We start from the raw sequence: 13,557 nt of genomic DNA, 5'->3' as shown, positions 1-13,557 counted from the left end.
AACAATATAAAATGTGCCGCGAATCAGAATTAACCTTCATTGCAGATGCAACTAGTGACAGTAACACTGCAGATCGTTAAGCCGAGAAAAGCGCATCATATTTTCGCTATAAGGATAATCGGCGGTTTCTGAAGTTTAATAGAGTACATCCACTGAAAGGGTGATTGACTTGATTTTCTGGCCTTAATTTAAGGTATGGATAGAATGTGATCCGAAACTCCTAATATTTAAATGTATCCTCTGAACTTGTTGAACACTGATAACGTGGGTGGAAGTTTGCTGAGGAAAAGAGGGGTGGGGGAGAAAGGGTTCCATGTGCTGACATCGTTCAGTTTTTTTATTTCTGGATTATTTGAGTTTTTACAAGCGTTACTTTCTTTAAAGTTTTTGCTTGAATTCTAGTTAACGTATACTGTAATAATTAGTTTCAGGAGTAGAATTTAGTGATTTATCAGTTACATATAACACCCAGTACTCATCACAAGTACCCTCCTTAATGCCCATCCCCCCACCCACCTTGCAACCCTCGGTTCTCTATTGTTAAGAGTCTTTTATGGTTTGCCTCCCTCTTTTTTTTTTTTCCCTTCTCCTGTGTTCATCTGTTTTACTTCTGAAATTCCACATGTGAGTTGAAATCATATGGTATTTGTCTTTCTCTGACTTATTTCACTTAGCATAATACACTTTAGCTCTATCCATGTTGTGGCAAATGGCAAGATGTCATTCTTTTTTTTTTTTTTTTTTTTTTTTTTTAATTTTTTTTTTTTCAACGTTTATTTATTTTTGGGACAGAGAGAGACAGAGCATGAACGGGGGAGGGGCAGAGAGAGAGGGAGACACAGAATCGGAAACAGGCTCCAGGCTCTGAGCCATCAGCCCAGAGCCCGATGCGGGGCTCGAACTCACGGACCGCGAGATCATGACCTGGCTGAAGTCGGACGCTTAACCGACTGCGCCACCCAGGCGCCCCAAGATGTCATTCTTTTTGATAGCTGAGTAATATTCTAATATATAGACATATATACACATACACAATTCCTTTATCAGTGGATGGACATTTGGGCTCTTTCCATAATTTGGCTACTGTAGATAATGCTGCTGTTAATATCGGGGTGCATGTACCCCCTTTGAATCTGTATTTTTGTATTCTCTGGGTAAATACCTAGCAGTGCAATTTGCATAACTTTTATGATTAAAAAAAGATTAATTTAAAAATTAATGTGCTTATTGAATGTTTGGTAATTTTGATGACTAATTCCCAGAGAATTCATTGAGTTAGTTCAAGTTACTGAAATATCAGGTTTTTAAAAATTTATAAAAATATCTTTCCCTTTGTTTCTCTTACCGACGCCTTGTGGCTCTGCATTCCATTTACTGAGCCAACGACTCAGCTGGTTGAGTGTCTGACTTCGGCTCAGGTCATGATCTTGTGATACGTGGGTTCAAGCCCCACGTCGGGCTCTGTGCTGACCGCTCAGAGCCTGAAGCCTGCTTCGGATTCTGTATCTCCCTCTCTCTCTATGCCCCTTCCCCACTCACGCTCTGTCTCTCCATCTCTTCAAAAAAATAAACATTAAAAAATAGTTAATATAAATTCTGCATGGTGTGGATTTTCCTAATTTTCTATTTTTTTGTGTCATATTAGCAAAGAATAAAAGAGTGGCATTCGTTCTAGATAAAATAAGATGATGGCATATCAGATTTTACATTTTTATTTGCTAGAATGTTCCATTAGTTTGAATGTTAAAAGTGTGTTTGTCCTAAAATATTTTAGGGTAAATGTTTAAATGGTTACACATCATTTTATAAACATAGACATTACGTAGGGCCACGAATGAACGGTCAAGAAAGAATTTTTGAGATGTTTTCAGTGCCAAAATGTGCTTTTATTATAGCATAGGGACAGGACCTGTGGGTAAGAGGAGTTGGTGGTTATATGCCTGGTGCTCAAGGGAGAGGGGGATATGCAGGGAGTATTATATCATAAATGTCTTCTTCAACTTTCTACTCGTAAAACCACTTTCACAAGATTTCTCTGGTGCTTTATCATTCAGCCCGATATTAACTATCGGTGAGACGTACAGGCAGTCAGAGACCCAGTATGTACTCAGGATTGAGAACCGCAGCTGGAGGATGGTTCTTGGAAGTGGCCTGGCCAAGTCCCTGATAAAAGACATTATACACTGAAGGACATACCGTCGGGGTGGTCCCTGTATCTGCTGGAATTAGGAGCAGCTGCCATTAATTGAGACCTAGAGTAAATTGGCTGAAACAAGGGAGTTTCTTTTTTTCTATGAAATTCTTTACATCGGCAGTCCAGGGCTGCCCTGGTAGCTTTAGCCCACGGAGTCCTCTGGTACCTGAGTTCCTTCTTGCGTTAGTTTTTGTTGACCTAAGAGAAATCTCATAGTCTCGAGCTCAGGAGGAGAAAGGTGGGCAGCCCTGCCATGACGTTCATGAAGCAGGCAGCACAGTGAAGGAAGGGTTGAAAAATAAAAGCGGGAGAGGGCCCAAGACCAGCTGTTCTTTTAAAGGATTCCTAGTGGGGCGCCTGGGTGGCGCAGTCGGTTAAGCGTCCGACTTCAGCCAGGTCACGATCTCGCGGCCCGTGAGTTCGAGCCCCGCGTCGGGCTCTGGGCTGATGGCTCAGAGCCTGGAGCCTGTTTCCGATTCTGTGTCTCCCTCTCTCTCTGCCCCTCCCCCGTTCATGCTCTGTCTCTCTCTGTCCCAAAAATAAATGTTGAAAAAAAAAAATTAAAAAAAAAATAAAGGATTCCTAGAAACTGCCACAAGACACTCCTGCTCGTATCCTGCTGGCCAGAGCTTGGTCACGAGGCCACACCCGACAGCAGGAGCAGCTGGGAATCAGGCTTTCCTCCAGGCGACCATTGTGTCCTGCAGAAACCAGGGATTTGTTTCTGTGAGAAAAGAGGAGAAGCGAGAGCAGCAGCCACCGGCCATCCCTGCCGCATCCTCCACGAAAGCCGGAAGAATCTGCCCGCTGCCCCCGGACCCTGCCTGCCCAGTGCGCTGACGTGCTCGGCTCGAGTCAGCCAAGCCGCTGGGTTGCAGAAAGCTTTGTTGCAGTGATGAGAACCTCAGTACTTCGGCTTGGGGACAGGCAAGGTCCCTTCAGTTCAGACCCGGGAAAGATGCTAGAGAGTTGTAAACTTTCCCGTTAGGAGAAAGGAATGTGTTCAAGGCCGGTTGTTTAATTGCATGCAATTCTCTTCCGGATGTTCCAGCTTTCTTAGGGGAGGGAATTTATCACCTTTTGTCAGGGCATTTATTTATTAACATACTCAGGTTCATCTTAATGTTCATGCCGCACACCCTCGTTTAAACATACACGGCTCGAGAACATCTTAACACATAATTATTACTCAAATTAAACATTTGTTTTTAATATTTTGAGAGAGAGACAGAGCGTGAGCAGGGGAGGGGCAGAGAGAGGGAGATGCAGAATCCGAAGCAGGCTCCAGGCTCTGAGCTTCCAGCACGAGCCCGACGCGGGGCTCGAACCCACGAACTGCGAGATCATGACCTGAGCTGAAGTCGGACGCTTAACCGACCGAGCCTCCCAGGCGCCCCAGAAATTAAACATTTTTAAATTCAGAAATGAGAAGTAGCTGGACATGAGACTTTCTTAATGAATATTTTCTTTCTTACTGCAGTGGATGAAGGTCGCAGTAAAGACCCTGACCGTTTGCAGGTGTTCCACAAGAAAGCCATAATGCCTTACGGCGTTTACAAGAAACAGCAGAAAGACCCGGGCGAGGAGGCCGCTGTGCTGCAGTACGCGAGGCTGGTGGGGCAGACGTGCTCCGAGCGGATGCTGCTGTTCCGGAACTGAACCCGCGCCGCCCCCGCTCCCGCTCCCGCCCGGGCACCCACCCTGTGCCCGTGACGCGCGCCGCACGGTACATGCCCCTCCCTCCGGGGACGTTCCGGACCCGCCCACAGATTAGACTTTTTTATTTTGACTATTATATGGCTTTTCTAAAATATTTTGTGGCAATGTATTTGTGAGAATCTCCTGGTTAATACAAAGATTTTAAAAATACGTCGTGACCTAGCCTCATAATTGGGGCTTATCATTTTGGCAGTTTGTTTTATGAGCAAGATACAGTATAAACTTCTCATGTTACTATTTTGGAAAGTAAAATTAGTAAGTGGATCTTAACTAATTTAAATCACTGTTGTGCTTTTTTTTTTGTCAAAGAAATTACAACAGACTTCTCAGATCCATTCAACACATTAGTTTACGCTACAAAACCTTACGTGTGGGGAGGACAGTGAGGGGGTCTGTCTCCCCACTTAGAATACGTCTTCTCAGGAGAACGAGACTGTGTTGTTATTCAGTGTTCAGTATTAAATTACTGCTGAATGTTATGTAGTTAATAGAAAACTCAAAAGAATATAAACATTGAAGAAAGGATGTCATGTGAACATCAGATATTCATTTACCCAGGACAGTCCTCATCGTGTCTGTTGTCTTGACGGGATTAGTTTTTCCTAGAACGATTACTACAAGAGTATCCCAGTTTGGACAGCAAAATATATGGTTACCCTAGTTGTGTAGATGATTTGCCGTATTTCTAAAAATCTAAGAAGTGGAGTTTTCTTTGTGTTTGTTTCGGTTTTTTCATTTTGTTTTTGTAAAATATTGGCTCCTGCCTTGGCCTAATAAGACCCACCAGAAGTAAACATACACTAAATTTTTCATTCCTTCGAACTCAGGACACTTGTCTTTGGTTGCTGATTAAAAATTAGTTAATATCGGACTACTAGCTGCACTACAAGTCACATGTAACGAAGCACAGGAATCATTCTGACCTCTGTTCCGGGGCAAGAGGTGAACAATCCGTGCCTTGCCCTCTGGTTTGCGAGTCACGGAGCAGGTGCTGCACTCAGGAATTTGAGGCAGAGGCCGGCTTCTTTTTTCCCCTCTCACTTTCTTTTGTTTGGCCCCTCACCCAGTCAGCCAGTGTCCCTCGTCCACCACCGTCAAGGTGACAGGCACTGTGCCGGGAAGGAAGAGGAGACTCGCACATCTCAGTTTGTAGCTAGAACGGAGTTGTGTTGGAGACCATGAGCCACAGAGCAGTTGGTTTCTTGTGCTCTGTATCAGCTCCTCCCCGTCTTCTGCATCCAGCTGCTCGGCCACTAGTTCATTTCATACCCCATTTTGCCTCTTTTCTGTTGATCTTTTTAAAAAAAAAAATGCCCGTATTATAAAAGTTAGTACTTGGAAACCCACTACTGATTTTAAACTTTTCTCCTAAACGCACTGATTTTAGATAAAACATTAGGAAATAATTTCAGTTAGCTAAGGGAAAGATCCTAAAACAATGATTTTAAAAATCACATGTCTAGAAATTCAGCATCTAAATAAACTGTGTATTTATTCATTCAGATAGGGTGTGTGTGTGTGTGTGTGTGTGTGTGTGTGTGTGTGTGTGTGTGTGTCTGTGTGTCTGTGTTAACACCTGCCATGGGCAGGTACCTGGCTAACTGAAGATAGGGTAACGAGGAAAGCCATTTTTTCTGATAGCGTGGGTTTAGCATTCTTCTGGAATTTTGTTCTGCAAAATAAGCCTCCCAAGAGTATTTGATAGACTCGTATTTGGAACTGCCTTCAGAGTCTATAGAACTTTTTTTTCTTTTTCCCTCTAAAATGAAGACAGCTTGGGGCGCCTGGGTGGCTCAGTCGGTTAACCGTCTTGTCTTGACTTCGGTTCAGGTCATGATCTCACGGTCCGTGAGTTCGAGCCTCACGTCAGGCTCTGTGCTGACAGCTCAGACCCTGGAGCCTGCTTGGGATTCTGTGTCTCCCTCTCTCTCTGCTCCTCCCCTGCTCAGGCTCTGTCCCTCTCTCTCTCAAAAAAAAAAATGAACATTAGAAAATAGTAATAAAATGAAGATAGCTTAGTTGTTTTCTGATGACAAAATGGTACTCACTGTAAGCAATTAAAACATTAATAAAACTATAAATTAGAATGTAAAAATAATTTGAAATTCTACCATACCAGAGAAAGAGAGAATTGTTCTGTATATCCACACGCATGCATGTATAATTTCAACATAAATAGAATTATGCTCCACATGCTGTTTTGTGGACATACCTGAATTTTGAAAGAAGTTTCAGAATAGGATTTCAGAGGTGTTGTGAGTAATCTCAGTACCAGTAAAGCCAGCAGGGTAGGCTTGGTCCATAGTACCCTTGGCCTTGGAATGTCCGCGTCGTTAGGTGCTGCATCACATCTTAGCGATTGGCGGGTAGACGGGCACTGTTGACGATCACAACTCTTGAGTATCCCATGAAGAGAAAACTGGACTCTTACATCTTGCCACAAGCGTGGTTTCCTCCTGCAGAATTCAGTTAAGGTTCCTTTAGAGGAAAGCGATCAGTCACCCCTGTCGGGGAACCATGGTGCTGCCCCTGAGGGGGACGTTCAAGGTCGGCCGCAGTGAACTGCCAGAGCTGGGCGCAAAGATTCTTCTGCTCACTTGCTGCGTTCATGTGCTGTTCTGGGAATAGATAGTGTATTGATCCTGTTGAGTTAATTGTTTGTTCTTTTGAGCCCTAGCTGAGTGAGTATTAAGAGTGCTAGACAAGGACAACAAGGAGAGCGACCCAGCTTTGTCAGTCGACATGCAGTCTAGCTGAGAAATCTGGTTTTATGTTAATGGCTTTCATCCAAAGAAGGACACTCGAGAACCTTTCAAAGACAGTTTCTATCTTTATCTTTTCAAGGCTGGCAGCTGCACGTTTAGTCTCAGAGGTGTAGGCGTAGGCCCTTTCTGGATTCAGGTAAATTCACATCTGCTGCCTCCTTGTCTTGGGAGCAGAAATGAAATCGAGATGTCCCCATGCTACCATCTTTATTTAAATTCTTTCAGTTCTGTGAGATTTTTGTTATTTTTTTAAATGTAATCTGAGCACTTTTTTTATATTCTATGAAAGATAGAGGCTGTTACCAAATGAATATATTATGCATTTGATTAAAATTATTTAGAGAAGAAATTATTACTGTTTATCTTTGCTTTCAGACAACTTATCCTATTTTTTATCCATTTTGCAAAATAGCACTTGTGTGTGGTTTCTTAACACATTGGAATCTATTCTGTAAATGAAGCTTTTCAGATTTCTGAACAGTATATGGTCTGATTTTATAGTCTTTATACTATTTCAGTATGAATAAAAATGAGAAAGAATGTGATGACCAGTTATCTAGAATGTGTTGTTTGTTGCTAACTTTAAAGAAGGAAATAAAATGGAAACATATGGGAAATGTTTGAATTAGAAGTTATTCAAATGTGTATTCTTTTCCAAAAGAAAACCAGTGACTGTAAAGCAAAACAAGTTTGATTGCATGTGATATATATATATATTTTTTTTTTTTTTGCTCTTGTGTATGCTTTTTGAATAGTCCATTTGATAAAGCTTAAGTGGAAAAAAATAAAGCTGTTTCTATCCGCAGTGGCTCGTGCTGGTCAGTACTTAAAAGACCTATGTTTCCATACTCTTAAATTTTTTAATACATTTTACCTGTAGTGAATATTCAGAAAACAGAGATAAAACGCTGGCTGTATGAATCGTAATATCTAATTTACAGTAACTGGAATTCTAGATCATTTGGTTACCTAAATCAAAGCATGATGGATTCCTTTCTTAGGAATAAATAAAAATAAAATAAATCTCACTTTAAGCAAAACATCTGGGTTTCACAAGATAAATTAGGGAATAGACATTCTCTTACCCAAAGGGATTAGAAGTGGGATTTAAGGGGCGCCTGGGTGGCGCAGTCGGTTAAGCGTCCGACTTCAGCCAGGTCACGATCTCGCGGCCCGTGAGTTCGAGCCCCGCGTCGGGCTCTGGGCTGATGGCTCAGAGCCTGGAGCCTGTTTCCGATTCTGTGTCTCCCTCTCTCTCTGCCCCTCCCCCGTTCATGCTCTGTCTCTCTCTGTCCCAAAAATAAAATAAACGTTGAAAAAAAAAAAAATTAAAAAAAAAAAAAAAAAAAAGAAGTGGGATTTAAGTAGCAAACTCAAATATAATTTGTCTTAAAAAGCTTAGTTTACAGAGAAGTTTTCATTAATATCTCATAAAACAAAGTACGCTTTAATGGTTCATAATAGTACACAGTATATTTATGAAATATGTTTACAAATGTTTTGTCTTTTTACAGTAAAGAGGACCCTAGTAGGTGTACGATTTTCCAAGGGATTTAAATATTGGTTAGAATTCCCACTGACATTTTTTTTTTTTCCAGAATGGAAATTTGCGTTGTTGTTTTTCTTACCTGAAGTGGACGGTGTTCACCAGGGAGCACTTAGGCCGTGTAGAAAAGTACACAAAAGAAGATACAAAATCACTTAGCATCCTATCAGCAAGCACCACCACTACGGTTAACACTTTGATGTGTGTACCCGTTCATAGTTTGTTCGGTCTACATGTATGTGTGTGTTTTTATTTTTAAATAAAAATGGAATCATGTCATGTATAGGGTTTTATAATTTTTTTCGTCTATTTAATATATTTGAACATCTTAATCTGTGAACATGAAACTAAATGAGGGAGAATATAATCATTTTAATGGCTGTTCGATAATATTCTGCTGTGTCTAGTACCTTTTGAGAAAGGAGTCTTAAGACGTCAGCCCCTCCTTATGAGCACTCGGAGTTGTAACTGACCGACATTAGTGTCTTTCATCAGTTGCTTGTAATATTCGGTCACATGGTTCTTACTCCTCATTTTTCCCAGCCCCTATGCCTTTCCCTGGACAGCAGGGGTTTTCTCCTAACTCGAAGGTTCAGGAAATATGCACCTTTTTTTTTTTTTTTTTTTTTTTTTTTTTGGAGAGAGAGCACACATGAGCAAGGGAGAGGGGCAGAGGGGGAAAGAGAGAATCTTAAGCAGTCTCCACACTCAGCGCGGAACCTGATGTGGGTCGTGGAATCACTGGGATCCCGACCTGAGCCGAAATCAAGAGTCAGACACTCAACCGACTGAGCCACCCAGGTGCCCCAAGAAATGTGTAGCTTTTATAAAACTTAGTGTCCCTTTCTCTCGTTATCTCTCAACTAAATATTTTCTGGGAGATTATACCATTTTTACAGTCCACACATCTCTAAAATTTCTAGTTAGAAAATGTCTTAAAATCTTGAGGTTATTTAAAACAAGTTTCTGATTCATTGATTCTTTAGACAACAGAGGTCCTTAAAATTAGTATGTGGAGAGGGTGGGCAGTTGCTAATTTAGCTAAGCTTTTTAGATGTTGGCTTCTTAAGATTGAATTCTCAGTACGATCGTATGTTTATGTCCAGTTGGTTGTCACGGGCAGTATCCTCAGTCCAGCCCCGTCCAGGAAATAGTTTCCTATTGACGGCTTCAATTAGACCAAGAATTAAAGTTGCTAAATATAGTTTGCATGCCAAATTCTTATTCTTTCAGAGCTTCAAAATAGCTTGCAGATTTATACCCATTGGTTTCCTCATCACATCACCTGCGGTGTGAAGAAACAGTTCCACAGGGGTGCGCTCTTAGAAAACAAAATGAAATCGTTTTTCTTTTTTTTAATTTTTCTTTTTTAGAAAATGTGCAATTTTCTGTGTGCAGTGTAGATGTGCATAAATGCACAGTAAACCTTTTTTTTTTTTCAGAAAATGGGCAATTTAATATGAGAAAAATAATGACCTTTTTTTCTTTACTTCCATTGAGATTTAGTTTTTTGAAGGGGTAATAATTTATATTATAAAGTAATTCACTATTATTTCCTTTAAACAACATATCCCTCTAGGCCTCTTTCTTTCTTTCTTTCTTTTTAAATTTACATCCAAGTTAGTTAGCATAGAGTGCTATAATGATTTCAGGAGTAGATTCCAGTGACTCATCCCCTCCATATAACACCCAGTGCTCATCCCAGCAAGTGTCCTCCTTAATGCCCCCTTGCCCATTTAGCCCATCCCGCCACCCATCACCCCGCCAGCAACCCTCAGTTTCTTCTCTGCATTTAAGAGTCTTTTATGTTTTATCCCCCTCCCTGTTTTTACATTATTTTCGCTTCCCTTCCCTTGTGTTCATCTGTCTTGTCTCTTAAAGTCCTCATATGAGTGAAGTCCTGTGATTTTTGCCTTTCTCTGACTAATTTCACTTAGCAGAATAATACCCTCCAGTTCCATCCACGTAGTTGCAGATGGCAAGATTTCATGCTTTTTGATTGTTGAGTAATACTCCATTATATCTGTCTATATCTACATCTATATCTGTATCTATATCTATATATCTATATACCACCTCGTCTTTATCCATTCCTCCATCGATGGACATTTGGACTCTTTCCATCCTTTGGCTATTGTCGATAGTCCTGCTATAAATATTGGGGTGCATGTGCCCCTATGAAACACACCTGTATCCCTCAGATAAATAGCTAGTAGTGCACAGCAAGTTTTAATGTTACGTGGCATTTGTGATTTTTAATAATCACTCTCTAATTTGGAATTCAAAAATCAATGTTTCAGCCACCTCGGAGGAGGAGAGAAAGACACCCTTTCCTTCCCACGTCTAGCATGCATAAAGCAGACCAGGAGTGACCCGCGCAAATAGCTTTGTTTCTCTGATCATTACGGTTTGATTAGAGCCAATAGACAAAAAGTGGTTTCTAAAATTATTTATATGCTGCAAGCTAAAGCCATTATACCAAGAAGGTACAAATGCTGTGCTCCCAGCTCGCACAGTCCGACTATGTGATTTTGGATCATATTTTCTCCTGACCCTGCATTTTTCATGCTTTTGTCAGTCTGGGCCAGGGTTTTGAAATCATTGAACATTGGCCTTTTATAAAATTTTATTTAATTAACGTTAGATGAGGACTCATGAATACTTCATGAAGTCCCATTCATCACACTTTGTTAATTCAGTATTCAGAGGGTCTGAATAGCATCTCTTGACTAATGGAGCTTTTGGATCATGAAATAAAAAGCATTTCGATTTGTGAATTCAGAGCTCAAGGATCTTCGCTCAGTTGTATGTGGACGGTTCCCAACACTTTTCAAGCACATTTAAAAATGTTCAGAGGTGGCCAGACTGGAATTAGAAGCTGTTGCTGATGCTATTTTATTGACCATTAAAGCAGAGATTATATGTACATACATATACAGTGAAAGAGAGCGTGCGCTTGATTAAAGCTCACTAGTAACAGTGTGATTTATTCTAATTCCAAGAATCAATACATCTGACTCTTGACCAGCATGGCTTTGAATGGTACATGCGTCCACTTACATGCAGATTTTTTCAATAAATACAGTACAGTACTATAAATGTATCTTCCTTGGATTTCTTAATGACATTTTGTTTTCTCTAAGAGAGTTTATTGTCGGAATACAATATATAATACGTATAACATGGAAAATATGTGTTAATTGACGGTTTATGTTATTGGTAAGCCTCTGGTCAACAGTAGGCTGTTAGAAGGTAAGTTTGGGGGAAGTCAAAGTTATCTGCAGATGTTTGACTCACAGGCGGTTGGTGCCCCTAAGCCCGTCTTGTTCAAGGGTCAGCCGTGAAAGGGTTTAGATTTGTAAGACTATTGTAGGAGTCCTACAAACTGATAGAGCTTTTCTGTCCGCAATAGCTGCATATGTCCACTTACTTAATTAAAATTAAAATTCAGGGGTGCCTGGGTGGCTCCGTCGGTTAAGTGCCTGCCTGACTTCGGCTCAGGTCGTGATCTCGCGGTCCGGGAGTTCGAGCCCCGCGTCGGGCTCTGTGCTGACAGCTCACAGGCTGGAGCCTGCTTCGGATTCTGTGTCTCCCTCACTCTCTGCCCCTCCTCACCAACCCCCGTCCCTGCCAAAAATAAACATTAAAAAAAAGTTTTAATTAAAATTCAGTTCCTTGGGGCGCCTGGGTGGCGCAGTCGGTTAAGCGTCCGACTTCAGCCAGGTCACGATCTTGCGGTCCGTGAGTTCGAGCCCCGCGTTGGGCTCTGGGCTGATGGCTCAGAGCCTGGAGCCTGCTTCCGATTCTGTGTCTCCCTCTCTCTCTGACCCTCCCCCGTTCATGCTCTGTCTCTCTCTGTCTCAAAAATAAATAAAAACATTACAAAAAAAAAATTTTTTTTAAATTCAGTTCCTCAGCCTCACTAGCTACGTTGCAGGGGCTCGGTGGCTAGCCATGTGTGGTCCAGGGGCTGCCCTAACAGCTTACCACAACCTGGGTGCCTGAAAACAACACGTATTTGTTCTGTAACCGTTCTGGGGGCTGGACGTCCAAAATCAAGGTACAGGCAGGGCCATGCTCGCTCTGATGGATCCAGGGAGAACCTTTCCTGATACCTTCCAACTGCTGGTGATTACCAGGAACGCTTGCCGTCCCTTGGCTGGCAGCTGCTTTACTCCCATTTCCTCCGGGTTCCCAAGGCCGTCTCCTGTCTGCACATTTCTCTAGGTCATCTTCTCGTAAGGACACCAGTCATATTGAGTTTAGGGCCCACCCCAATCTAGCATGACTTTATCTTCACACATCGGCAAAGACCCTAATTCCAAATAAGGTCATATTCACAGTCACCTAGGGTTAGGACTTCCAACATACTGTTTTGGGTGAGGGGACACAATTCTTTTTTTTTTTTTTTTTTAAGGAGACACCATGCCCAACATGGGGCTTGGACTCCTGACCCCGAGATCAAGAGTCACATGCTCTACCTACTGAGCCAGCCAGGTGCCCCTGTGGGGCACACCGTTCAACCCACCAGAGCCTGCCACACTGGACAGGGCAGATACAGAAGCATTCTGCTGTTGCAAGTGCACCTGGACAGTGCTGCAGAAAGGCCATCTTACAAAATGAAAATGTCATGGCTTGATGATACCTATTTTACGTTTCTACATAGCAAAACACCGTGGAACTAACACAGCAGAACAAACATTTAGGGCAACTTATTTTGACACTTTCTGGTCTCTCATTATAATTTACATCGTGCAATCTAGTTCCATCTTTGACTAAAGTACAGCTACACATAATGTATGAATTTGCAGTATCTCCTTACCAGGAGGCTGCCCCAGTATCTTTCCTACGATAACTGCCATGTCGTTGTGATTTAAAGTTCAACCATGTGGCACAAGAATAGACACTTCTATCAATGGAACAGAATAGAGAACCCAGAAAGGGACCCCCAAACGTATGACCAACTAATCTTTGACAAAGCAGGAAAGAATATCCCAATGGAATAAGGACAGTCTCTTCAGCAAGTGGTGCTGGGAAAACTGGACAGCGACATGCAGAAGAATGAACCTGGACCGCTTTCTTACACCAGACGCAAAAATAAACTCAAAATGGATGAAAGACAGGAAGCTATCAAAATCCTCGAGGAGAAAGCGGGCAAAAACGTCTTTGACCTTGCCCGCAGCAACTTCTTACTCAACAAGTCTCCGGAGGCAATGGAAACAAAAGCAAAAATGAACTACTGGGGCCTCATCAAAATAAAAACTTCTGCGCAGCGAAGGAAACAATCAGCAAAACTAAAAGGCAACTGACAGAATGGGAGAAGATATTTGCAA

General features: G+C 41.8%; 1 protein-coding gene across 9 annotated transcripts in view; it reads left to right on the top strand.

Moving 5' to 3' along the window:
* The window catches only part of ATE1 (arginyltransferase 1), a 154,014-nt gene extending 148,802 nt beyond the window's left edge, over positions 1 to 5,212 (top strand). For 6 of the 9 annotated variants that reach the window (XM_045439730.1, XM_045439729.1, XM_045439725.1 and 3 more), the window contains one exon: positions 3,675 to 5,212. In XM_045439730.1, the coding sequence (XP_045295686.1) occupies positions 3,675 to 3,853 (179 nt within the window). In that variant the 3' untranslated portion in view covers positions 3,854 to 5,212. The remainder of the gene's footprint in view (positions 1 to 3,674) is intronic. The other 3 variants (XR_006701841.1, XM_045439731.1, XM_045439726.1) reach the window with 3 other exon arrangements.
* Positions 5,213 to 13,557: the final 8,345 nt, after the last annotated feature.

The sequence above is a fragment of the Leopardus geoffroyi genome, chromosome D2 (genome assembly GCF_018350155.1).
Source record: "Leopardus geoffroyi isolate Oge1 chromosome D2, O.geoffroyi_Oge1_pat1.0, whole genome shotgun sequence".
Lineage (NCBI taxonomy): Eukaryota > Metazoa > Chordata > Mammalia > Carnivora > Felidae > Leopardus > Leopardus geoffroyi.
Note: the sequence above shows the minus strand (reverse complement) of the source record. Positions and strands in the feature narration are given on the sequence as shown.